The sequence below is a fragment of the Pelodiscus sinensis genome, chromosome 2 (assembly GCF_052426305.1).
Source record: "Pelodiscus sinensis isolate ZL-2025 chromosome 2, ASM5242630v1, whole genome shotgun sequence".
Taxonomy (NCBI): domain Eukaryota; kingdom Metazoa; phylum Chordata; order Testudines; family Trionychidae; genus Pelodiscus; species Pelodiscus sinensis.
The window spans coordinates 174512363-174539309 of NC_143053.1; the positions used below are offsets into that span (position 1 = coordinate 174512363).

At 40.2% G+C, this 26947-nt stretch overlaps 1 protein-coding gene across 7 annotated transcripts in view; it reads left to right on the top strand.

Annotated features, from left to right (window-relative positions):
* PDE1C (phosphodiesterase 1C) overlaps positions 1–26947 on the top strand; it is a 439666-nt gene that overhangs the window by 173802 nt on the left and 238917 nt on the right. For 2 of the 7 annotated variants that reach the window (XM_014574062.4, XM_075921780.2), the window contains exon 3: positions 7439–7465. The exons of the other annotated variants lie outside the window; for them this stretch is intronic. In XM_014574062.4, coding sequence (XP_014429548.3) covers positions 7439–7465 — 27 coding nt within the window. The remainder of the gene's footprint in view (positions 1–7438; positions 7466–26947) is intronic. 7 annotated transcript variants of the gene reach the window in all.

Here is a 26947-nt window from a genome sequence, read left to right on the forward strand (position 1 = left end):
GGTCAGTGAGAAGAAGACAATTCTGTTGACATTAGAATGGATTATTTATTTCTTAGAGAAAGTCCCAGGAAAAGGACAAAGACTCGTCCCAATGTTTTTGTTTTAGCCTACTCTGTGTTAGTGCGCATGCTCAAGTATGCATTTCCTAACAGCTGGGTTACCAGAGGGTTATTAAAGGAAATTTTCCTACTGTTATATAGGAAAGCGTTAGGTTTGTGTTGTTTGGAAAAGAGAAGACTGAGAAGGGACATCATAACTTTTAAGTACCTAAAATGGTGTTACAAGGAGGAGGGAGAAAATTATTCTCCTTAATCTCTCAAGATAGGACAAGAAGCAGTGGGCTTAAATTACAGCAAGGAAAGTTTAGGGTAAATACTAGGGAAAACTTTGTCAGGGTGTCTAGGGAGGTTGTGGAATCCCCATCATTGGAGATATTTAAAAGCAGGTTAGATAAACATCTGACAAGGGTGATCTAGATGGTGCTTGGTTCTGCTGTGAGTGCAAGGGATTAGACTTGATAGTCTCGCAAGGTCTCTTCCAATTCTAGTATTCTATGATTCTATATGTTTTCTCTAGGAAGTTCCCCAGCTCTAGAGGATAGCTAATGGCAAGACGTCTTTTAAAGTGTACATAAACTAGTAGATCTTGATCTTGCTCCAATTTTTAAAATATGGTTATATTTGATAAAATATTCCTAAAGAAAAGAAAGAATTAAAAATTAAGTTATGTTTATATAGTGTCTTTTATTCAAAGGATTCTAAAGCACCATTGAAATCCATCCATCTCTGGAATAGCTTAGAAAGGAGCAAACCAAACTCTGGATAGTAGTAAGAGAAGGAGAAAATAAAAAGTAGTGCTGGTTAAGAAGCTGTGCTTGGTATCTCTTTGCAAACCACAATCTGAGAATATTATTTTATCTCTAGTAGAGCTTCTACCTAATGAAGTCACTATTGCCACTGTATTTGTTGATCCATTTATAATTTAGAGGAATCTGTTTTTCATTTTTTATCTATTACTGAAAGACAATTTCTATTTGGAAGCTTTACTGGTAGTCTCAGGAAAGATCAACAAATGTATGTATATGGAGACTGAGCAGTACTTGAACTGTTTCTTCCATGCCAGAGTTGAGCTACATTAACAATTAGTGAAGTATGTATTGCCACTGTCTGTATTATAACTTTTCTGGTAACAGGGATTTTCAGTCTTCAGAGTTGTTTTCCAGCTACTTTCACCATCACTAAATTTATATTGAAATTTATATACTCTGTAAGTATTAGCAAACAAGGATAAAATTATTTACAGATATATATTACAGTCTTGCAGGATTGGTTAATGCAACATTACCTACAGAAAAATTAGACTCCAGAACCACAGGTAGGTAATGTAACGAATGTGGCTTCATAGGATATGTCTACACTAGCCCCCTAGTTCGAACTAGGGCGGTTAATGTAGGCATTCGAACTTGCAAATGAAGCCCGAGATTTAAATATCCCAGGCTTCATTTTCATGTTCCCGGGCGGGCGCCATTTTTAAATCCCCTTAGTTCGAACTGACTGTCCGCGGCCACACGCGGCAGTCAGAAGTTAATCCGAACTAAGTCCTTAGTTCAGATTAACTGTTACTCCTCCTGCAATGAGGTGTAACAGTTAATTCGAACTAAGGACTTAGTTCGGATTAACTTCTTACTGCCGCGTGTAGCCGCGAACAGTCAGTTCGAACTAAGGGGATTTAAAAATGGCGCCCGACCGGGAACATGCAAATGAAGCCTGGGATATTTAAATCCTGGGCTTCATTTTCAAATTCGAATGCCTACATTAGCCACTCTAGTTCAAACTAGGGGGCTAGTGTAGACATACACTTAGGCCTTCATAGTCATCAAGAGGGAATAGAATTGCCAACCTTTTGTGTTCCCAAAGTATGGTCCTTAAAAATATTAGCTAAAGGAAAACTGCCATTAACTAAAGCAGTGTTAAAAAATACTTACACTGATTAGGTCAATAAGAAGGGAGCAAAATGATGAGACACATTTCAATATGACAGTACATTATAGTTGGCAGTACCTGTTACTTACGCTGAAAGTAATCCATGTTATAATCTGCAGGAAGAATGTTTTGGGAAAGTAGAAGCCAAACAAATAAACACTTCTGTGATTAAAATTTGTCTGCTAGTATCTTTTCCTTCATAATAGTCCCCCGAGAAAACTTCTTGGTCAACTTCATGAAGTTCTCTGTTGAGCTAGAGGGGGTACGCAGTAGCGATTGTAGCTACCAGTATGAGTCTTGAACAAGCAGATTTATTAGTTGACAAAACTTTTTAACCTCCATGCCTGCACACTCCTTTAAAATGAAAGTTCTGTGGATATTAGAAGTTTAGGTAGTCATGTATTTTCACTCAGGTCCAAACCTGAAGCACTTTGTACTGTATGCTCTCCACATAATACCCTGTAGGACCCTATTGATCAGTAATGCTTGCTGAGATGTACAAGCCAGCAATAGGTATGTGTGTTTTAATCAATACCTCTATGGTGAGAGTTATACAGGCAACATAATACATCCACAGAAAGGTGCTGGTTTGCCATAGCTTGATACTGAGCTCTCTTTATCTTCAGGAGAGGTACAGCATAGACAGTAGAAATGTCCCTACACCACAATTTGGAATAATAAAAATAATCACTTGTGTGAGGGTAAATCATCCAAACTGCCTGTTCTGACCTTGGACTGTCACTTTTGCAAGGGTCTGGACAGAGCCTTTCATTCTACTTCTGCATTGCCTTGAGATGGAATTTGCCTTATCTGTTCAGAGATGTGGCTGGTGAAGCAACTGGCTCAGTTGATTCATTGACTTTATTTCATTTTCTTCAGAGGCATTATCGGAGCCATACCCCATTTTGTTCTGCTTTGATATAATCTTTTTGCAGATGAATCACCCTTTTCCCTTGGCAGCTTCATGTATTGTGACTGACTCTGACCTTGCACTGCTCTGAGGCTTCCGTAACAACATTGACTTTGGCGACGTTACTCCTGACTTACACGAGTTTAAATAAATCAGTAGAGGGTCCTCTGAGTATTAATTTCATTCAGTCTGAAAAAAATTCTCAGCTTCTGCTAATAGAGATGACTGGTAAAGAGAGACAGGTGGCACCAGCCATGTGACCAATTTCCCCTTTCTCCCCAGCCTGGGGAAGGGCCAGGACAACCCCCTCTGTCCCAGGCCCTGCCTCTTCTTGCCTCTGCTGCCCTCCCTTTCTGCCCCACCTCTCCCCTGCTTTTGCTCTCCTGCTACCCTGTGTTGTCCCCTGAGTGAAGCATGCCAGGGAACTAGTGGGCCTGGGAGGCCAGCCTCCCCTGCTGCCCTCACTGGCAGTAGTGGGAGAAGCGAAGCATTGCAGCTCCAGCTCACTCTGCTCCTCCAGCCATGTCTCTTTGCTTCCTGCTGATGTGTGCAGGGGCAGAGATGTAAGCTGAGGCTGTGTTTTTCTGCTTCCCCTGACCTGCCTGGGAATGTGGGGAGAGTGTGGTGGTGGGCCCCTGCTATGGGTGCCAGATGCCCAGAGACTCTGGCTGGTGGTCTCTTGCCATGCATGCTCATGGTGTCTGCTAATACGTTATTTCACATAAGATAAAAAGACAGTTTAGGGGAGTAATGCATTCCAAAGTAGATGGATTTACATGAATAACACTCACTGAATGGGATCCTTATATCGTTCGCCAGAACATCAGTGCAAGGAGAAATGAAGCTGAATTTGAGTCAGCTCTGTATTAACACAGTCTGGCAGAGCACCTGAACCCCTGTTATAGGCCATCCACACTGGATATCCAACAAGAATGAATGCAGCATCAGTCATTGCTGCCTTCACTAGGCAGATAGCCACTGTCATTCTGGCTATCTTTGTAGAAAGGCAGGTTCTTGTGACTTTCCACTGAACAGCTATCTGTTACAAAGGTTTATCCCAGTCCCGCAAGTTCCAACATTCTCCTTTCAGATCAGATTTCTCCTGTAATGAGATTAATTTGGTAGCCTTGTAGCCTGGGGGTGAAGTATAATTTATGTGGGTATGACTCACCAATCTGACTAGAAGATTCTAGGTTTTATCCTCCTTCCCCAGGTCACAAAGGTTGAGGGCTATAAAGCTCTATTTCTGGAGGTGGATCTGGGGAACTACAACAGCAGCCACGCTCACAATAAGGATAGTACCAAATTAAAACAATTTTCCACTGTGACTGGTATTAAAATGGCAAACAAAACAAAGCATACAGCTCTGATCACACAGATTGATTCAATCACCACCGAGGGTAGCATTAACAAAGTTTGGTTACATAATGGTACTTATGTAAGTACACAAAATAAGTTATCTAACATAATACCATACTTACATACCCTTTTCGCAGAAGACCGAGCATGGAAAGGCCACCGTTGAGTGAAAGGTGAAGTATGGAAAATTTAAAAGAAAAGAAACTTAGAAAGAATAGAAACAAAGAGCTTTGATATGAAGGAAAGAGATACTTATTACGGAAAAAGATTTCCCATATCTCAACTACTGCTATAGCTTTTTATGGGTCTTTTTGTGTCATTAACACCCAGCCTCTAATGGCCATAAGATTTCCGCAGCCTGAGATTTTGTGGGTGTTTGCACTTGATTAGATGGTGATATTGGGACATCTTTTGAATATGCATGAATAAGATCATCCGATGCCCCTCTTGGATGCGTTCCCTGACATGAAAAAAGTGGGAACCTGCGCTTAGGTGCAAGGCCTTCTGTTTCCTTGATCAGGATATCAGTTTGGCTAGGTCTTGCAGTTTTGGACCTATTGTAGGTCTCACTAGGCACTGATCTTACTCTATCTGTGTACTGACCCAAATGAAGATTTTGCCACAAAGCCTTCCACAATTTCTAAAGAGATATTAAAGATATTTAGTTTAATTTCTGAAAGATACTAACCCTTACTTATCACACTACCCTACTGGTAAAGCCAACTCATACATGATAAGTCTCAGAGGTCTTGCATTACTGGCATTACTAAAATAGAGTAAGAGGGATAAGAGAGGAAAGTGTATAGATTTGCAGGCTACAGCCTGTCCCCACCCTTCCCTGCATGTATGCAAATGAGACAACTGCAGAGGGAGCTGCTGTTCATTCCTGACCATTTCTGCTTGCTAACTCAAGCTCACATGAATATTGATGATTCTAATCAACAGTGGATTCTGGTAACATTTTCAAAAGAGTCTTCAATCTGCCTCTAATTAATGACTTGTGCTATTGTGTGTCCTAACTACCTGATCTTGGGTGGGAGGGAAGTGCAAACAGGTAGACGTTTAAATGCTCTAATTTGTGATTGCATATTACAGGCTGTTTAGGAAAACTTAGCTTTAAAGTGTCAATTCCTTCCCCTCGCAGCTTTGATGATCAGCAGCAACAGACTTTGTTTTTGTAACACTGGATGGAAATGCAGGCATACCATAATTTATTGCTATATGGCTGCAGCTGTTGGTGGCAGGGTTTTGTTTTTTCTTTAAATCACAGACATGCGTGTACACAGCTGTTCCTTTAACTACATTGTTTTCAACCATAAGATGCAAATTCTAGGTCTAGAAACAAAATCAGTAACTTGGTTTGCATATGTGTAAAGTGACTGTAATGGGATTGCAGGTGTGGAAACTACAACACCAATAAAGAATAATGCTCTTTGAAGTACAAGCAACTTTCTTTTTCCCGATGCTTCCCTGTAATACTGAAAGGTTTTCTAATGCAGTAGTTTTCAATCTTTTTTTCATTTGTGGACTCTGAAAATATTTCAGATGGTAATGACCCCTTTGGAAATCTTAGATGTAGTCAGCAGACCCCCAGGGGTTTGTGGACCAGAAGTTGAAAACCACTGCTCTAATGCAGTATACTGAGCTCAGATGAAAAGAGTGTGATGTGAATCATTTTTAATGATAGAAATCCACAAGTGATTAGAAGATGAAATGTGAGTCAAATGCAAACAGCACCGTAATGTAAGTCCACCTCTGTTAAGGACACATTAAAATTAGAGCTGGCTGGAAAACCATTTTCTGTTGGAAAATGTAGTTGAAATCACAGTGCTTTGTGAAATCATGTAATGTTGTCTAAATTTTGCCAAGAAGTAAAGAAGGGATAAGGACATTCTGATAGTGAGATACAGGGTGTTTGATCATTTTCTGAACTTTTGATTTTTTTCCTTTTAAAATGACTGTTTGTTTAGAATTTTTAAAAATATTCTTAAAATAAATTATATTAAATATTGCAGTAGATCACAAATTAATCTTTTAAAAAAAAATCACAGAAAATTTTGAAGCTTTAGGTTTTTGTTCTGAATTGGAATGAAAACAAATTTGAAATCTGAAAATAGTGCATAAAACAGAAGTTCCATTCTCTGCTTAGCTGTAATTAAAATGTGTTCTATAGAACTCGATAACTTCAAGTTACTATGACCTTTGCTGTTTGTATGTCACACCATTGTGAACATCAGTAGTAGACAAAAATCCATGAAGTCTTGATGCTTCTGTTTGTGAATTTTTTGTTCTTCTACTTTTATGTGTGAGGATTCTAATAAATGCATTTTCACACAGGAAAGCCTAAACTAAATATTTTCAAATTTTAAAAACTAATTATCCAGAAATGTAATTAGTCCAATATTGCTCATTGTCTGAAAACTTCTCACAGGACATGAGTATGGAAGAGAAATTGTTGTACACAAATCTAAAGATAGCAGAGGGTTTACCATTTGGCAACCAGGACAGGGTCCATTCCTTCAATTCAAAATAAAATGGCATGACATTCCATGTGTAACTGCTACCGGGTGGATTTGAACCTGGAACCAATGGAACTTATAGTGTAGGAGCTTCTACCATTTGAGCTAAAAGCCAGCTGTTTCTCAGCTTAGGCTATAGAGGTCTCTTGTTTGTATCTGTTGCTGTGGTCTCAGTGCCACTGCATGGGACAATGACCCACAGTAGGTGTGTGGGTTACATATGCATTTTCTGATTTTTATGATTTTTATTTTAAGTAATATTTTTTAAAATAATACCTTTTTACTTTGTTATTCTGGGCCTGTCACACACAAAGCAGCAATACGAACGGGAGCATTCATACATGTGCACGCGCACACATGCTGTGCCTGCCCCTGCTTCAACTGAAGCTATTCGCAAAAATCCCAAACCACCATTGCCATCAATTTAAGCGTAACTGGGCCCTCTTTATCTTGCATTGACATCACAGCTATATATGATTTGTTTCAGCAGATCAACACTGGTGTCAAAACAAAGGGTTATTAGATTTGCAGTTTTCCCATTGCAGAGATTACTGTGCCTTAACTTCTGATACTTGAATGCTTCTGATTTGGCATTACTAGTCTATTCTTTCTGGAGATTTTACAAGGGGCTGGCCTCCTTATCTCACTTTTATTTGTTTTCCCTGCAGGAGAAAATACAAGAAAACATCACAGAGGTAAGAATAAGTCACAGAAGGCTTAGAAGGAGTTTGTAAGTCGACTGTCCTTAGAGCGGTTGAAGAAAGAATGTCCTTTCATGTATTGTTTTTAATGTATTTAATGTATTGGTTTTGCACATAATGGGAGATGTGTAAAAGACCCTCTCTGAGACACAATCATAGAATCATAGGATTGGAAGGGACCTCAAGAGGTCATCGAGTCCAGCCCCCTGCCCTCAAGGCAGGACCAAGCTCCGTCTACACCATCCCTGACAGATGTCTATCTAACCTGTTCTTAAATATCTCCAGAAAGGGAGATTCCACCACCTCCCTTGGCAATTTATTCCAATATTTGACCACCCTGACAGTTAGGAATTTTTTCCTAATGTCCAATCTAAACCTCCCCTGCTGCACTTTAAGCCCATTACTCCTTGTCCTGTCCTCAGTAACCAAGAGGAACAAATTTTCTCCTTCCTCCTTGTGACACCCTATTAGATATTTGAAAACCGCTATCATGTCACCCCTTAATCTTCTTTTTTCCAAGCTGAACAAGCCCAGTTCATGAAGCCTGGCTTCATAGGTCATGTTCTCTAAACCTTTAATCATTCTTGTCGCTCTTCTCTGTACCCTTTCCAATTTTTCTCCACATCTTTCTTGAAATGTGGCGCGCCCAGAACTGGACACAGTACTCCAGCTGAGGCCTAACCAGTGCAGAGTAGAGTGGCAGAATGACTTCACGAGTTTTGCTTACAACACACCTGTTGATACAACCTAGAATCATATTTGCTTTTTTTGCAACAGCGTCACACTGTTGACTCATATTCAACTTGTGGTCCACTATGACCCCTAGATCCCTTTCCGCCATGCTCCTTCCTAGACAGTCGCTTCCCATCTTGTATGTATGGAACTGATTGTTCCTTCCTAAGTGGAGCACTTTGCATTTCTCTTTATTAAACCTCATCCTGTTTACCTCTGACCATTTCTCTAACTTGCTAAGGTCATTTTGAATTATGTCCCAATCCTGTACTTATTACTCAAAACTCCCATTGAAGTGTGGAGTTAGTGGAAGTGTTGTCAGAATAAGGACTGGAGGATTTGTTTGTGAGCCCAAACACATTTTTTTCAATTCCTTTGACAAGATCTGCCTGTTCTTTCTTTTATCAGTACATATGCAGTAATAAAAACATTGATTTGTTGGCTTTGAGTCTTGCAGGTGGTATGTGCCTTTGCAGGAGACCAAAGGAAGATTGGGATCCCATTGATAAACAGACCCTTTTACTGTTATAAAAGATCTAGTTACCTTAATGTGGCCCTGTAGTAGGAAAGCCTAATCATAGTTCTCTGATTTGTTGCTCTCTAAAGAGCAATTATTTTTGTTTGCACTTGTTTGCTTTCAGATTGTGTGCTGTGCAGTGGTGACTCTAATTCATGGAGGTTAGGTCCATCAATGGCTATTAGCCAGGATGGGTAGGAATGGTGTTCCTAGCCTTTGTTTCTCTGGAGGTGGGTGACAGGGGAGGGATCACATGAGGATTACCTGTAGTGCCCCCTCCCTCTGGGGCATCTGGTATTGGCCACTGTCAGCAGACAGGATACTGGGCTGGATGGACCATTGCTCTGACCCAGTATGGCTGTTCTTATGTTCTTAATGTTTTAGAGTGGGACACTGCAATTTTCCATTAACACTGTACCAGGTTATAAATTAGGGGCTTAATCTTTCAAAGGGTGCTGTGCATCCTTAATTCCCATTGGCTTGTGTGAGAGTTGAGGGCCCTTTGCACTGTGAAGGATTGAGCCCTGAAGGTGCTTCTGAATGTGCTTCCTGGTGCTATTTTGTGGCTTATTCCAGTGAGATCCTCTTGCTACTGCATTGGACACTTCTGTATTGGACTATGCAATTGTACTCCCTGCACATTGTGGGGCACTGGAACAGCTGCTGTGGATGTGATCATCTGAGAGAGCTACTGTGCTCAGTAAACAGCTGTTAATGGTGTCCAACCAGTTCTGAAGCAGTAGCCACTATAGCGAACTAGCCACGTTCAACTGGCCAAATAGCCACATTGTTCCAGCCAACTAGCCACACTACCAGGTGGCTAGTGGCTAGCATGTTGGACACCATGGACGAGTCTACACAGCAGGGCTAAACTCGAAATAAGTTATGCAACTTGAGCTACGCAGTTAGCACATTTTGACTTTTGTCACTGTCTGCACTGCAGTTATTTTGAAATAGAGCACTCTTCCCCTGACTTCCCTTATTCCTCATAATATGAGGTTTACAGGAATCAGAGTAAGAAGCCCATTATTTTGAGTTTATTTAGCAATAATGGGCTTGCTATGTAGACGTGCACTACGTTATTTTGGAATAACTAACATTATTCCAAAATAACGCTACTGTTCAGGACATAGTCCATGGGTGTAGAGAATTGGAATAAAAATAAATGTATGTTTCCAACTGGGCTGATGCCACAGTAATAGAACCCATACTGTTTGTTTGTCTTCAGTTGAGCTGTATTTCTCTCATGTTTCACTTTTTGCTGGTTTGATCCACTAGTTAATTATGTACATGATGTGCCTGCAGCAGGAGGTGCTTGGCTGCTTGTGAGATGATTTGTGGGGAGCAGAAAATAATTTCCTAGAAGTTGAATGATCTTTGCACTATGCACATATTTTGTATTGCTTGTATTGATTTGAGAAAAAAATCTAATTCGTGTGTTTTCTATACATGTTACTATGGCATTGAAGTGAGTGGGTTTGCTCAGGCGGTGGGTTTTTTGTATGGGGAGTTTCTGAAGCAGTAGCCACTATAGTGAACTAACCACACTCAACTGGCCAAATAGCCACATTGTTCCAACCAACTAGCCACACCCAAATGTGGCTAGTGGCTAGCATACCACAGTGTGCATCAGAAGGGAGGTAAATTATAGTTCATAGAAATTATTGTTGTATTTATCAACTTAACTGAAATGTGCAAGAGATATTATGGCATTGTGTTTTTGGTAATCCATCTATAGTTATTCCTCCTGCTCACCACTAATGTACGTTACATTTTATGCCATTTGGGATTGTTGTTCTATTAGTTTGATTTCTCTCTGCATGTTTCCTGTGTGAAGTTTATGTCTTGAGCTGTTATCAATGTCTGTTGGCTGGTGAGATCCATAGTTTCGGCAACAGGATAGATGTGCTTTGTGCCTTGTGTTATGAGACAACTGGTACTGACCCCATGATGGTAGGATGTCATTGAAGGAGCCTGTACATAGTAATTACGAAACATCTATTAATGATTACCTTTCTTAGCAAGTGATGAATGTCAGCCAGAAAACTGTGTACTATAGCAAGTTCTTCTTTGTGCCTGGAAATCTGGCTCTGCCTGCCTGTAGAGCAAAATGGCTGGCTTTGAGCTTGTCTAGCATTTGCCACCCGCTGTGTGACAAAAGTATCACACTGCAAAGGAAATTATATGTATATCTGAGCCAGAAGTTTAATGTGCTCTGGTACTAACAGGAAAGGATGCTGCAGGATGGAAATAAATTAATGCTACAAAGTGGCATGAATCTGTTGAATGGGGATTTCCAAAAATATGGAAATGATTTGATTCCAGTCTTCAGCCTTGATTTCCTTCCTTTATTCATTAATCATGTCTCTTTCTTTTTCTTCCGCACAAAAGAATCTGTGATTTTAAATGTCACCAAACCCAGAAGGGCAACAGCTGTACTCGTCATTTGTTCACTTTTGCATCTAGTTTCACATGATTCTCTATTGGTAGTAGCATTGTTAACTATTAATTATTTATATATTGATGTATAGATTGTTGCAGCAGTTAAAATGTTGGATGTAAATCCAAATATATATTAGATTTTGTTCTCTTTTACCTTTTATGTATGATGAATTCAAATAATATTTACATTTAGTTGGGAATTTTTGATGAGATGCGTTTTCATCAGAAAATGCTGATTTGCCAAAAACTCTCTAGTTTTTTGCAACAAATTTTGAAAGGTCACAGTTTCAGTCTGATGCTGAATGAAACCAGATGCCAAAACCTTGACATTTTTCACCAGATGGATGTATTTTTTTTCCAACGAGCCCTAATAATATTAGAGTATGAAAAATTTTCAAGTGTTGTTAAATTGTTGTATTCACACCAAGCCCTCAAGACTGAAACTGTTATGCATCTGTTCACCCTAATATACTGTATTTTGTACACAAACTACACTGATTTACAATTCCTACAAAGCTTTAGGAACTGTCAAATTGTTTATTCACTGGCCAAGGTCGGTTGCTTGAGAAGTCCTATTCAGACAAAAGAAACCGTAATGACATTATCACATCTCATTCAATGCCATATTCGCCATGCAATAAGCCACAGCTTGAATTGTTCTCTTGAGTGATTATTTTTTCAAATGTAGATAATCATATGAAGTACTATCTTGGTGTGTCTATCTGGGTTCTTGTATGGCCTTCATCACTATATTATCTGAGCCACATTAGAACTGTAATGTGGTATTACAAATACAGACTCTTGCAATAACTGCAGTAACTCAAATGCTTTAAAAAACTACTGTGGATTGATGTAATTTTCATCATAAACTTGGAAGTTCCATAGATATCTATAATCAAATACAATAGTCTCAAATTAGTACCTGAACTAATGAGCTATGAGGCAAATTAATCACTGCAGAGCCAGAGACACAGGTTATTTTAATCCATATATAAGCCATCTATCATCTTTACATCTAGTTAACCTGGAGTTAGTGAAGATTAGATATAAGACTAGCTTGTTACCTAAGTTATTTTACAGAGTAGATAACCAAATAACAAGCACAGAGGCAGAAACTCTCAGAACAGTCAGATCCCAAGTTGTTTTCATGTTTTTTATATAGTTTTAAAAACCTAAATGGCAGGACTGTTCTATTTCATTATTGAGACAGAATTACACTCATATCACCCAACTGTATAAAACTTGACCTTGTGAAGTGCTCATTACCTCTTTAGAGTTGCTTAGTGTCCTCAATTACTATAGAAGTTTATGGAGATTTAGGGCTCACAGCACCTTTCAGGTAGCACTGAGCAGATATCTGCTTGATTGGATTGAATAATCAGTTTAGGTAAAATTCACCCTTTTATAGTGGACTCACCATGAGGGCTGTGTACTTCATAACTCCATTTAAGTTCTGAAAATGAGACATAAATGGTGCATACTCCTTTTTATTGGCCCTGTGCACTGGGTACATATTGCCATAATTTGTCCACAAGAATAACGCAAACATGGTCTGGCCTATTTAGAATATTGCATTGTCATTTTGATTATGTTGCATATTGTCTACTTGTCTAATTTGGCTTTCTGTATATGGTATTCTGACGCAAATACCACTCTTTCACAGTGAACTCATTCTACCTAACTCAATAGTAGTAAAACTTAAGACAGTTTGTCCATCAGTTTGTTTTTAATTAGCTGATAGTGCTGCATAGAAGGTACAATGTAAGACAGATATTATTAGGCTACATAAAAATGTGGCTGTGAGGTGGAAAAAAAAAAGCTGTGTAATTAGGGATGTGAATGGTTAAGCAGTAAACCTCACCCTTAATGTGTGAGACTTACTAGTTCTGCTTAACCAGCAGGGATTGGAGAAGCTCCCTGCCCTCTGTGGGCAGGGGGCTGCTCCAGCCTTGAGGGGCCCACTGCAGGGGCTTCTTTGGCCAGCCAGCCAGAACAGCTCGTGTTCATGGTGGGCCTGGCCTGGTCCTCCTGCTACAGACGCGGGCTGCATTGGCCAGCTGACAGGAGAACCCTTGTCCACAAAAGGGGAGCCATTCCAGCACGGTTGCCAAGGGCGGGAGAGGGGAGGGTGGGGTGGCTTTCCAACCCAGCCATGCTGGAGCAGCCCCCGTACCTTCCTTTAATTGGTTGACTGGATAAATAATGTGTAACCAGTTAACCAATTAAATGGGATTTTACATTTCTTTTTGTAATAAGATCCAGGTAGCAATGTCACTCACAAAAATGTAGTCTGGCTGCTTCTCAATCTACATGCCAAATTTCAGTGGTGTTTTGATCATGCAGCTGGAATGGCACTCCGGATCGCTTCTGCAGCCATTGTACTGATGGAATATGGGATCACTGCTTAAAAGTGGCCTGGCCAGGGCTCTGCAGGAGAGCCCTGCAAATCCGTGGATATATGCTTTATATCCGCAGGTATCTGCATCCGTGAATGTGGATACAGATATCCGCAACTCATTTTTTGTGGATACAGATGTGGATACAATTTTTGTATTTGTACAGGACTTTATTCTGCAGCTTGTGGAACTTTAACTTCTCCTATCTGCCCAGCTGGCGAAACTGCCTTGGGTTGGTTTCCTTAGAGTCTTTTCTCTTCTTCTTAGCTGTCTGTGGCACTTTGCTTGTAGAGATGGACAGGGTGGGTGCTTGCTGTTTAATCAGGGAAGCAGAGAGTGAATATGTGTGAGAGGTACTCACTTCAGCATTGTTTTAATACTCATTTCCTTCCTGTTTCCATGAAATTGGAAAAACATCTTTCAGGCTTGTTTAAATTTAGTTTGGTCGTTATCATTCAGGCATTTGCTCCATGACTTTGGGAGCTAATATCACCCACCTTGTCTCTCGTATCCTGGGACTAATACTGCTACAGCTGTATTGCCTAAACACTGCGGGTACATCTACACTAGCTCGTTAGTTCGAGCTAGGTAGGGTAATGAGGGCAAGCCGAGTTGCAAATGAAGCCCGGGATTTAAATATCCCGGGCTTCATTTGCAACTCGGCTTGCCCTCATTACCCTACCTAGCTCGAACTAACGAGCTAGTGTAGTCATACCCTGCCAGTTGTTAATTAATTCTACATTAATAGAAATATTCTATACTTGAATGGCCCCTTACACTAGTAATTAGTTTTGTAAGGTCATTTGATTCTAAATTGATATGTAAAGCATTTCACCATTTACAAAGCAATGCTGTTAGGAACTTTGCAGTTTAACATACTTGCAAGTATGTGTTTCACAAAGGTTTGCCTTTTCCACATTTAAGAAATTAACAACAGGTTTACAACGTTTTTAAACAGTTTCAGCTACTCATATTTTTGCAGAAGCAGAAAAGAAAAGAGTTAGTATAGGCCCACTTTATTCCAAAATCTACTGCTCTGATAACCCAACCCTACATTCCTTTTCAAAATCAAATCTTTTCCTAAAATAGGAATGTTTTACGTGGTTTCTCTCCTACATTTGTACCAACTGGTACTGTTTCTTATACAAAGGGAGATGTCCTGGTCTAGAATAAACACATGTGGGCTTTCTCTCATGGTGCAACTTCTTTAGAGTTACAATCTGTTTGCTATTACAAATTTTATACAAAGCACATATTTCAGTAACTAATGCTTCTTGAAGCATAGCGCAAAACAAAATGGTATAAAGTTAAAGCAAAGCAAGTTTTATGTAGCACTTTTAGGATAAGACATTTGGTTTTATAGCTACAAGGGAAGGGGTAGTTATCTTCCTAACACTTGCTGGTCCTTGGGAGATAGAAGCAGTAGCCTCCTGAAATTTCTTTAACCAGCCTGAACATTTTATAGCACAACTAGTAAAACGTAAATTGAATTGTTCTGTTTTCAAGCATCTTGGCTATAGCATACTCATGTTAAAGACACACAAAAGTCAGTACAGTAATTACCTAATACTAAAAGCCATTTTTTGCTTCACTACTGAAGCCTGATTACCACAAGCACAACAGTCACACTGGCCATATAAAAAGTCAAACATCAAAAAAAATAACCTGAAGTTTTTCCTCTCTAATGTTTTTTACTTATACTATTCAGGGTTACTCCTAAAACTACATATTAGATGGGCATAGGCAAGATATTGTCCTAAAGAAGCATGCAAATATTTAGTCCTTTAAGTATCTAATTTTGGGTAATTGCTTATGTATGTGCCTATTGAAATTTTGGTCTAGTATAATGTTCTTTGACTAAATCTTTTCCCTTAATACCTTTAGGATATGTTACCATGCGTACTGTTGCCCTGGGAAGATGCATGGCGTTAAATCAGATCTTAATCTGAGTGAAGCAATGGAGAAAAAAAAAGAAAGAAATACTGTGTGAGTTTAAGGAAGTTGCTTATTTAAAGGGTGGACATGGAAACATTTGTCAGTTTGAAACTCTGCAAACCGGGACTCTCTGGTCCAGCAATGTCCATGGTCCTGTAGGACTGTGGATGTTCCAGGTCCAGAGAGTCCCAATGGAGGCTAGGAGCCCTGGGGGCTGGCAGAGCTGTTGGCACTGAGATGCCAGCGGGGCTAGGAGCCTGGATCCCTACAGGTGGGATGCCCAGCATGCTACAGCTGGGCTCCTTGGCAGGGCTGGCATCCTGGCATGCTGGGAGCTGGACTGCTCAGCATAGCAGGCAAGAGGGAGCAGGGACCAGCCGGGCAGTGGGGCTTGTGGCGAGTCCAGATCTAGGGTGGATTGGTAGCAGGGGGGGCCAGATATGGCCTCCCTTGGTCTGGCAAGATCCCTCTTCTGGGACTGGTCAAGTCCCGAGGGTGCCAGACCAGGGAGGTCCAACCTGTAATATGTTTCAAAAATATCAGCATGACTTTGAATAAGTCTTGGCAGGCGGCATTTTGTTTCATTTGACAATATCCCTAGTCCAGTATTACTGAGTTCTGACATTATTTCATTTCTATAGCTTATCTACTGACCTTGCGAAGTTATCTTAATTACAAATTTAAAAACTCCCTAATTCCTTAAGCTCTGCAAGTAATTAGAATGTGGCTCAGCTCCAATTAAGTAAGGGGAAAGGTTGAGTGTTCAGGAAGAGCTTCCACTGCCCTAAAACATCATCACCATGTGTGTGAGGGAACGGGTGAAGGAAAAGCATAGCTTCAGATCTTCCACCTCTCAGCCCCCATCGTTGCTGGTTTAAAGTGGTTTCCATCATATGGAATTTGGTTTGGTTCAATGGCTCGCAGCACCCCCATTACAGACATTGTTGCAGCACCTTTGCCAGGCCCTTTGTTAATAGCTGTAGACTAGGGTGTGTCTGTGAAGCTGGACTCTATACAGGCTGTGAGCACTTTATACACAGTGCCTGGAATCCTCCCCTACCTTCCCCAGCTAAGGTGATGAAATCTTTCCTTAATAACATCACAGCTGATCAAATCCTTCTGGCAGTAATCAGAGACTGCTGTCTTCAGAAAAAGACTACAGACTTGAGAAATGAAAATCATCTCTGCATAGCAGTGGAATCTGTATTCAGAATGTGCAGTGAATGGAAAAAGATAGGAGATTTTTAGAATACACTGAAAGCCAAAGCAACTACCCAAATGTGATTAAACAGTAACCAGTTTCCCTCACGCTAACAATTGTTACCATATTCCCTTTTTTAAAACCTTAGAAAAATGTCTATTTAACCTGCTCTTAAATATCTCCAGTGATGGAGATTCCTCAACCTCCCTAGGCAATTTATTTCAGTGTTTAACCACCCTGACAGTTAGGAAGTTTTTCCTAATGTCCAACCTAAACCTCCCTTGCTGCAGTTTAAGCCCATTGCTTCTTGTCTATCCTCAGAGGCCTAGGAGAACAATTTGTCTCCCTCCTCCTTGTGACAGCCTTTTAGAAACCTGAAAACTGCTATCATGTCCCCTCTCAGTCTTCTCCTTTCCAAACTACAGAATTTCACCCATGGCAACTTCATCTACACACTTAGCTTTCAAAGCTTCTGGACTGCAGTTTCAAAAGTTTGGGTCAAATTCTGGCTAGTACTTGGAAACAGATGTAATATCCTCCTCCCAAAATGAGTGCATTTGATGCTGCAGAATCACAGAAGCAAGAAAAGAAAAAGAGTAGGGCTGTCAATTTAATCACAGTTAACTCACGAAATTAAACGTGACTAATCATTTGGGTATTTTTCACCATTTTCAAATACACTAATTTCAATGACAACACAGAATACAAAGTGTACACAGCTCTCTTTATATTATTTTGATTACATATTTGTACTCTACAAGTACTATAGGACAATATCTTTATTGTGAATGGACAACTTACAAATGTAGGAGGGTTTGGTTACATAATTGCACTCAAAAACAGAACAATGTAAAACTTTAGAGCCTACAGGTCCATTCAGTCCTATTTCTAGTTCTGCAAACTGTTAAGACAAACAAGTTTGCTTACATTTATGGCAGGTAATGTTGCTTGCTCTTATTTAGAATGTCACTTTAAAGTGAGAATAGGAATTTGCATGGCATTTTTTGTAGATGGCATTGAAAAGTATTTATGTGCCAGGTATGTTAAACATTTTCATATGTTGGCCACCATTCCAGAAGATGTGCTTCCGTGCTGATGATGCTTGTTAAAAGGATGAATTAAATACATTTGTGACTGAACTCCTTGGGGGAGAGTTGTCTCCTTCTCAATTTTATCTGCATTCTGTGGTATGTTTCATATTCTGGCAATCTTGAATGATTACCCAGCATATATTTTTTTGTTTTAAAAACACTTTAAGTGAAGTTCTGACAACATTCAAAGAAGGTGCAGGTTTAACCTCTAAAAACCTTGCTGGACCAGAGAGTCCTGGTTGGCAAGGTTCAGAAGCACAGCCTGGGCTGGGCTGGTGGTGGCGAGCCCAGCTCCAGTGGAGTCAGCACACTGGAGAGCACAGCCATGGCTGGGGCTGGCAGCAAGGAGCGCAGTCCCATCCGGGGCTGGAGGTAGTGGGGCTGGCGGCTAGGAGTGCAGCCCCTGGCAGGGCTGGCATGGTGAGGAGTGCAGGCCCAGAAGGGCATGACTAGAAGCACAGCCTGGCCAGGGCTGGTGGCAGGGAGCACAGTCCCAGCTGTTGCTGGAGAGAGCTGGACATGCATCTCGGGTCAGCACCATGGGGAGGCAGGGTGCAGTTCTGGCCAGGGATGGAGAGATGGGGGATGCAGCCCTGATCACAGCTGGCAGGGTAGGGGTGTCTAGATGCAGCGAGGCAGGCGGCAGGAAGCCTACAGCCATGTAGGGAGCTTTAACCTCCCCTCGTCTGGTAAACTCCATGATTCGGGACCTCTCAGGTCCTTAGAGTGCCAGACAAGAGAGGTCTGACCTGTAACAATGTGAGATTTCTAAAAATATAGTTATTAATGGAAACAATGCCAAGAACTAAGAAAATGCAGACACTAACCTACCCGTTAGCAGAGGCTTGGTAAAGACAATTTTGCTTTTAGGGCTTACTTTTCTTTATGGTGTATTTTCTTTATATACTGGTACTGTTCACAATATATCTGCTTTGGAGTCTGAAACAAAATGATGTTCAACGCTTGACTCAGGGTATGTCTAGATTGATGTAGGGAGGCTAATGAGGACGACCGAAATTGCAAATGAAGCGCGGGATTTAAATATTCCGTGCTTGATTTGCGTGTTCCTGGCCGGTCGCCATTTTAGAAATTGACTAGCCCGAAGTAACTGCCCGCATCTACATCCGGCAGTGAAATGGGATTCCAAAATAAAGCCCTAAATCGAATTAACTGGTAAACCTCATTGCAGGAGGAATACCAGATAATTCGATTTAGGGCTTTATTTTGGAATCCTGTTTCACTGCCGCGTGTAGACACGGGCAGTTACTTCAGGCTAGTCAATTTCTAAAATGGCGACCAGCTGGGAACATGCAAATCAAGTGCGGGATATTTAAATCCCGCGCTTCATTTGCAATTTCGGTCGCCCTCATTAGCCTCCCTAGATCGAGCTAGGGGGCTAGTGTAGACATACTCTCCAAGTTTAAGAATCTGAAATCCCTTCCAAAATCTGAGGGGGACAAGGTATGGAGCATGCTTTCAGAAATCTTAGAAGAGCAACACACTAATGTGGGAACTATAGAATCTGAGCCATCAAAAAAGAAATACACTTTCTGCTGGTAGCATCTCACTCACCTGATGAAAATGAACATAACATCAGTCGGTATTGCACTGGAGTGTTATTGAGCAGAACCCATCATTAGCACAGGTGCATATCCCCTGGTTGTTAAAGCATGAAGGGACATACAAATCTTTACCATATCTGGCACATAAATATCTTGTGACACCAACTACAACAGTGCCGTTAGAACTCTTATTCTCACTTTCATGTGACACTGTAAATAAGAAGCAAGCAGGATTATCTCCTACAAATGAGAACAAATTTGTTTATCTGAGTGACTGGCTGAACAAGAATGCGCTCAGGTTTTACATTGTTTTATTTTTAATTCAGGTTTTTTTATACATAATTTTATATTTGGACGTTCAACTTCCATGATCTATAAAGTGAGCTTTGTGCTTTGTATTGTGTGTTGTAATTGAAATTAATACATTTGAAAATGTAGAAAACATGAAAAAATGTAAATAAATGAGATTCTATTATTGTTTAACAGCATGATTGTGTAATTAATCATGATTAATTTTTTTAAGCACTTGACAGCCCTAAACAGCCCCATTGTTTCATAAGAAATAACTTCTGTTCTGTGTCACAGAATCTGGTTCTCTTCTGACCTATTGTGAACTGAAAATCAGGCCTAAGCTTTTTTGAGTTGTAAAATAATATATGTGGATAAAAATATTATATTCAGTATTTGTTCATTAAACTCTTCTTGTGATAGGAAAACTTCAGCAATTAATTAAAGGGTCAGTAAAATGAGCCTCCAGAGATATAGATGCTTCTTTAACACTCCTGAGTCTGCCAAGTTGGGCTGGAGCAATCTGATAACAGGGGAAAAAGCAGTTTCATGAGACTCCCCATGCTGTCTGCTTCTGTCTTCATTTTTGAATTGCTGTCTAGAGGTCTGAAGAAAGGCAATTTGAGAGTTGATTTTCACCACTTATATATAATGGTGACTGACACTATAAATAGTTGAGTCAGATTAGATGAGGACTAACCTTTGTTTTTGTGCCCTTCTGCTTCTGCCAGTTGGAGCCAGGATATATGGAAAGTAATGGGGAAGAAAAGTTAACAGAACCTTACTATACCTGAAAATGTTTCATTGTGGCTTTTTTTTGAGTTTTGGGATCAAGTTCAGGTTGGCATTTGTTTGATCAAAGTGGTTTGCCATATTCTTGGAGTGTGCAGTTTTCTTCCTTTACATATATTGAACATATATCTGCCTTAGGTAAATGCATATTAAATGTTCCACTGTAATTTTAGTCATTTTCAGATCCTTTATCCTTTATACAGTGTTTTGAGAATTGGATTATTAGGAACTTCTGTGTGTGTCCGAGAAAAAGGAGAGTCTATCACAGTATTTAATTTATACATAATTTCTCTGAGATGGATAGTGGAAACATGATAATGAGCTCAGTTAAAAACTTTCCATTATGACCCATGATTTCTTCAGAGATAATTTTCCTATTAGGCAAGTCCATTATTTTTATCTCTAAGAAATGAAATGCTCAAAAATAGTTTTGTTATTTATAAAGTCTGCAAAATCTATTTCATAAAAATGAGGTAAAATTTGCTGGTCAGATTTCTAGAAAAAAATGCCTAGAACTGAGGAGATATAGACACTAACCTATCCTTTGGCAGAAGCTTTGTCAAGATAATTATGGTATATTTTCTTTATATACTGCCACTGTTTGCAATATGTCTGCATTGGTGTTTGAAACAAAACGTTGTTCAGAAAACCAATAAAAACAAGAACATTTTAGTGACATTATTTCTTTCTCCATTTATATCTACAACATCCTCTCACTCAAGCATTGTTTCCTATTCCCTTCACACTAGCAGATTTTCCCCTCCCTGCATTGTCTCCTGCTTTGGCCTTTCTTCTTTTTACTCTGCAAGGGAGACAAACTCTGCTTTTTACTCCCCGAGTCATCCCGTATACCCCCTGCCTAGTCTGCTGAAAGAAAAAAGGCAGCAAAATAAATGGGAAATTGTTGGCTCTGGGAGGTCAATAAGGAAACTCATTGTTTTTATGTCATGTCACCATGCATTGTTTTTGAGCATCCTGCAGTCTCTGGGGAATTCAATGAAAAAGAAAGACGACAAAAATTTTACTGAATGATAAATTAGTTCTGATTCTTAAGCCAATGATCACATGAGCGCTGGACCAACTTCTTGTTCTTACAGTACAGGGTGGGGGAGAGGGGTGGGAGGGTTAGTTAGTCTATTAACCTTACCATTTTGCCTTAGTAAGGTAAGAGCTGGAGCAACTTCTAGGCAAGTTTTGAAGCACTAGTTAATTAAAAAAAAATGGTTAAGTTATTCTAACATACAGCAATTCTGAGGTGAATTCAAGCCTCCAATGTCTTTGCTCTGTCTCAAATTTGATTTGAATTGGTAATGAGTTGTTTTAACCCTCTCTAGTTCAGCAGTCCAGCTGAAAGATTGAATTGTTTTTGGGGGAGGGAGACAGAGAGAAAGGGAAAATAAGTGAGTGATTGACACTATTCATGGAACTAAAGAGTCAATGAACTTTCACTTCTGGAAGCTCCTCTTGGAATGGAGGAAATAAATGTTACCCTGCTCAAATTCCTAGATTTCAAATTATGTCTCACTTTGTAATTTTGCCCATCTAGCATGTGTTGGAGAGGACTCTCAAATGATCTCATGAGTAGTTAGTGAAAATACATTCTTAAAATGGTCCCACCAAATGGAAAGACGATCTCTGGTGATTTCTCTGTCTCTGGTTGAGTTCACCCCTTCCTGGGATTAATTATCTCTTGGGGCATATAAGAACATTTTTGACAAGCACATTTTACACTTTTGATACGGAGCAGATTGGAGCAAATGGCAGACTTTTGTCAAATGATGTCCTGGAGACGTGAAGAAACTCACCCCCTTTTCCCCACTTCATACAAGGTGTTCTTTGTCTTGTCTTATTTCAGTTTATGTAGACTGAGCTCAGGGTTTGTAGGAGCAAAATTCATGGTGTAATGGCTATGAACAAAGTAGAAACCTTTCCTGTAAAGTACATTTGATTTGCCACGCAGGGCTGCCCTTTTCCTCATTTATAATCAGGATATGACATTTTACTTTAGATGGGAAAATAAATGAACAGATTCATGACTCTTTCATGCCTTCTATTTGTGAGCATCACACTCTTGGGGCACAGGAGTCTCACAAGTAAAGAAGGAAATGGTTGTGAAGTCCCTTGTTAAACTACTGGCAGCATTCAATTCACTGCTCTGGAAAGCAAGCAAAGGAAAGCCATACTAGTAACTTTTTTGACAGGTTGGCATTATAGTGCTAATATTAAACATAGAAAAGAAATCTTAAACAACAAAGAGGAGGGGCTGTGTTTATGCAAGCATTGGTTTAAAAAGGTGTCCATGAACACATCTCGTGTGTTATCCACTTTGTTTCAAGACCATAAATTCATTAAAATTACTTAGTGAATTGCAGCATAAAGATTAAGATATAATTTGCTATATTTTATGGCTGGTGTCCCCACTCCTCCGAATCCTATTCTACTGGTGAATCAGAAGAAACAGGATCCTCATTATGGAATATCATGCATACTTGTCGAGTTTCTGAATTGATGTTTTATTCTTGAGGCTGATGTTTTTCAATTGATTTACCTGTCTTGTGTAGAAAAATGTTTGCTTCTCTGCTTCTGTATAGTTTAAAGGTCAGATTTTCAGGTAGGTGTGTGCAGTTGCTCTCTTCTACCTGTTTGCATGTGCCTGATTTTATAATTATTTTGTGTAAATATTGGAAGTGTGGGTGGGTGTTATAGTTCAGTTACTTGTCCAACTCCAGTATTAGTAAGATGTCTAACTGCCCAGGTGTATGCACAAATTTCTGTGTGTGTATTTGAACACACAAGTTTGTACACATTACTTACATCTAATTTAGAAAATCTGGTAATTAAGTAGCTAAAGTTTGATATGATAGCTTATATAGATCTCTTCTTTGTTTTGAATCGAGACTTTGGAAAAACCGAAGTAGATATTAGATCTAATGTACTTAACTTTGGTTTGTCACAGCAACATGTACACACAGAACTTCAGGGGGAGAGCGAGATGCGGGAGTTTAGACAGCTGAGCAGCTCTGCTGTTTATCTATGTCCCTCCTGAATAAATATTTTCAATAAAGCTACTAGATGCTTACCTTATTGCTGATTCATGGTGTTTAAACCCAAACTCTTTCTCACCTGAATACAACACTGGTATCACAGAGAGGAAAGAATAATTGGATGAACATAATTAAAGTATATAGATAAATCAAGATCTCTTTTTGAAGTCATTAGCCCTAAAATGCAAAAGTATTTTATCCCTGCCATCAGATTTATTGGTGCATGTAATTAAAGTTCATTGCTTTGGAAAACTCCTTGACTGATATTTACATAAACATCTTTTCAGTATGCTTCTAATTACTTTCTTGATTAGTATGTGATAAGTAAAAAATAATTTCACTCTTTTAAGTTAGCTTTATCTTGTCAATTATCGAGAGCCATGCACTGTGGAGTACAAATAAATCTCTGTGGGAGATGCATATTCGTTAAGACAGAGAATTCTTCCAAGCTTGTTTTCCCTGCTTTTCAAAGTCTAGAATTGTATTAGCAAAGACTGGATAAAAGTGGGTTTTGGTTAGTACTGTAAAATTGTCCAAGGGAAATCATCACTGCAGAAGACACCTGATCTTGCTGTGTTTTTCTTTTAAAGATGTACATAAACTTCTGTTGTGATAATATTCTTGCTTAGAATCCTCTTGCTGATTAAAGGACAGTGTTAAATGCCAGACTTCCTCCAGTTTTGATCAAATCAGGTAACTCTAACTGAGCTATACATGAATTGTCCATATGTATCAGCCTTGTCCATTTCTCACTTTTCAACATTTCCACAAATTCCAGCAGCACTTTTTGATGCAATTGTTCATTAGGGATCTGGCTGCTTTTGTGATTAATACAGTAGAGGTTAAAATATGTGTTACTAGAAAATGTACCCAGTATTGCTTGGGTGCTTAATTCAATTAATTTGGGGGTGGGGGTGTTTGTGTGGAAAATAAAATGAAAATGTACAGGCTTCATTGGAAGGCTGGGGATGAGAGGTCAGGATGCAGGCTGCCCCATGGCAGGATGTACCCTGCCCTGCAGCAGCTTAGGGCCAGGTGAGAAGTGCCTCTCCATGGCTGCTGCAGCTCCAGCAGACATAGTTAGGGGAAAGATGCCTGTCTCCCTGCCTGGGGCAGGTCCAGGTTTGTCTGTGCTCTCCAGCCAGAGAGAGGAGTGTAGCAAATTGCATATTTTTTCATTGCTCCCTGACAAAGGGCAAAAAGCCAAAAGTGTCCCAAGCTTCAGCCTCCACCCCATAGGGTGCCTGGGGGATCTGAGGTGTGGGGTTGAGGCACTCTCAGATCGAGAGGGGATGCTCCCCCAATCAGCCCCTTTCACTTATATCTCTTTTCTATATGGTTTTATGAGAAGCAATCCCATTCCGGGCCTAGCCCATTTTCCTGGAACAACTTTGCTTTAAGTTATTTAAGTTAAGTTATGAAAAGAGGAAGCTATAGACCGAATTTGGTGGCCCTACCTCAGGGGCTGGACAAGATGCAGCCCGGAGGCCAGATCCAGCCCACCTAACACTTTGATCTGGCCCAAGGACTGCATCTGACCCTTTTTCATTTATATCCTGCTGCCCAGCACCACATTTCCAGGCTGTGGCTCAGGTAGCAGGACTATATTAAAATGGCTCATGGCTCACAGTGCGGAACTACCCTAGAAGGGGCCAGAGCTATGAGCCTTTTAAATCGCTTCAGCAATCCCAGCTATCTGCCAGGCAATGAGGCAGTGACAGGGCGGGTAGCCATGAGCCCATTCTTGTGTTTTTAATTCCAAGTCTCTGGCCCCAGGCAACTCCAGAGGGGAGGCTAAGTCCTCAGCCCCACCCTTTCAACCCCAGGCCCCGAAGATGGAGCTGGTCCGTGACCACATAGCAAAATTAATGAAGTGGTCCCCCTGTGAAAATGATTGCCCATCCCTGTCTGAGCTCATTTTGGTTAGGAAGAGTTCTTGAAGAAATGGACAGATGGACAAACTCTCTCAAATCTATAGTAAATCATATAGCAGATTGCCAAACCCTGCCCCTCTCCCCTCAGTAGTGAACCATAGTGATTAGTATCTAAGGTTATTTGGTGGCCTATGCAAAATGAGTTGGTGGCATCAATTCAGTTTGTAGTAGTTATTATGGACCTATATCATGAGTTACATTGATGCCTGAGCTCTCCACTGAAGGCTGAATGTACAGCAGCGGTTCCCAACCTTTTCCAGATGGGGACCCATTTTGACAATTCAGGAAGACTTGGTGACCCAAGGCAATTCAGAAACAGGGGGAGGAGGAGGGGCAGAGCCATCTGGGGAGACACTTGGTGACCCTTTTGAAATGTAATGGCGACCCATAGGTTGGGAAACCCTGATGTACAGGGAAGACTAAGGCATACTAGTAGTATGTGGAATTGTTGCACTTGAGCTAGCTCTGTAAATAAATAGATGACTTTGGTCTTCAAAGAGGTTAGTCCTGCCACTCTTACTGGCACTAGATTTGCTTAGGAGAGAAATCTAAAGCTATTTTAAAATGTATCGTACCATCACTGGAGATTTTTAAGAACAGGTTAGACAAACACCTCTTAGGAATGGTCTGGATAATAATTAGTCCTGCCATAAAGGGACAGAACTGGATGACCTCTCAATGTCCCTTTCAGTCCTATAATTCTGTGATTTTCTGAAAAATAATTATCTTCATGTTACTTTTTCTTCAATGTGGCGAAGCAGCTGCTATGTTCAATATGCTGACTATTTTAGGTTTGTAATACCCAGTGTTCCTTCTAATCTTACCCATCCATGTGTGGAATAATTTCTTTATGAGGCATGGGCGAATGTGCACCACCAATAGAAAAAAAATCTAGCTGTGGGGGTATTGCTAATCAATTGGGTGGCATTTCAATCTTTCCTGAGTAGCCACACAAGTACACAGTTTATAGGAAACACAGGTGATGATACATGTTTCTGGTGGGACTCTGTCAGGTACTAAACAATGGAGACAACAACTTGATCTATTTCACTTTGTAAACTTAATTGTGAGGATTCTTCGAGCACCTACAGCTCTGGCACCTATTGTGTACATATTGACAAACTTAAAGATACAAATAACATAAAGCCATAGTGAGTAGCATTAATCATTCCTGCTCCTCCCAGCCGTACTGTTGTGGTAGCCATTGCTGTCAGGGAAGAAGACTTTAAAAGCTAGACCTAATGAATGCACGCTGAGTTAGAGTATATTCCAAAAGAGAGAGATTTATGTTGAGTGAGCCCTGCTGCTGATCCTAGGACGAATAATGAAAGTATTTCAACTGATGTTAACTGTCACAAAAAGGCTCAAAGGGCTAGCTGTGTTAGTCTGTAACTTTAAAAATGAGTACCGTATTTTAGTGAATATAATCCGTGGGTTATATTTGTTTTTACAAACCCCGCAACCCTCCCCCCTCTCTCCCATGGGCTATACTCGTGTGCGGGGTATACAGGTTTTTTTTACTCACCTGCGCAGGAACCAGGG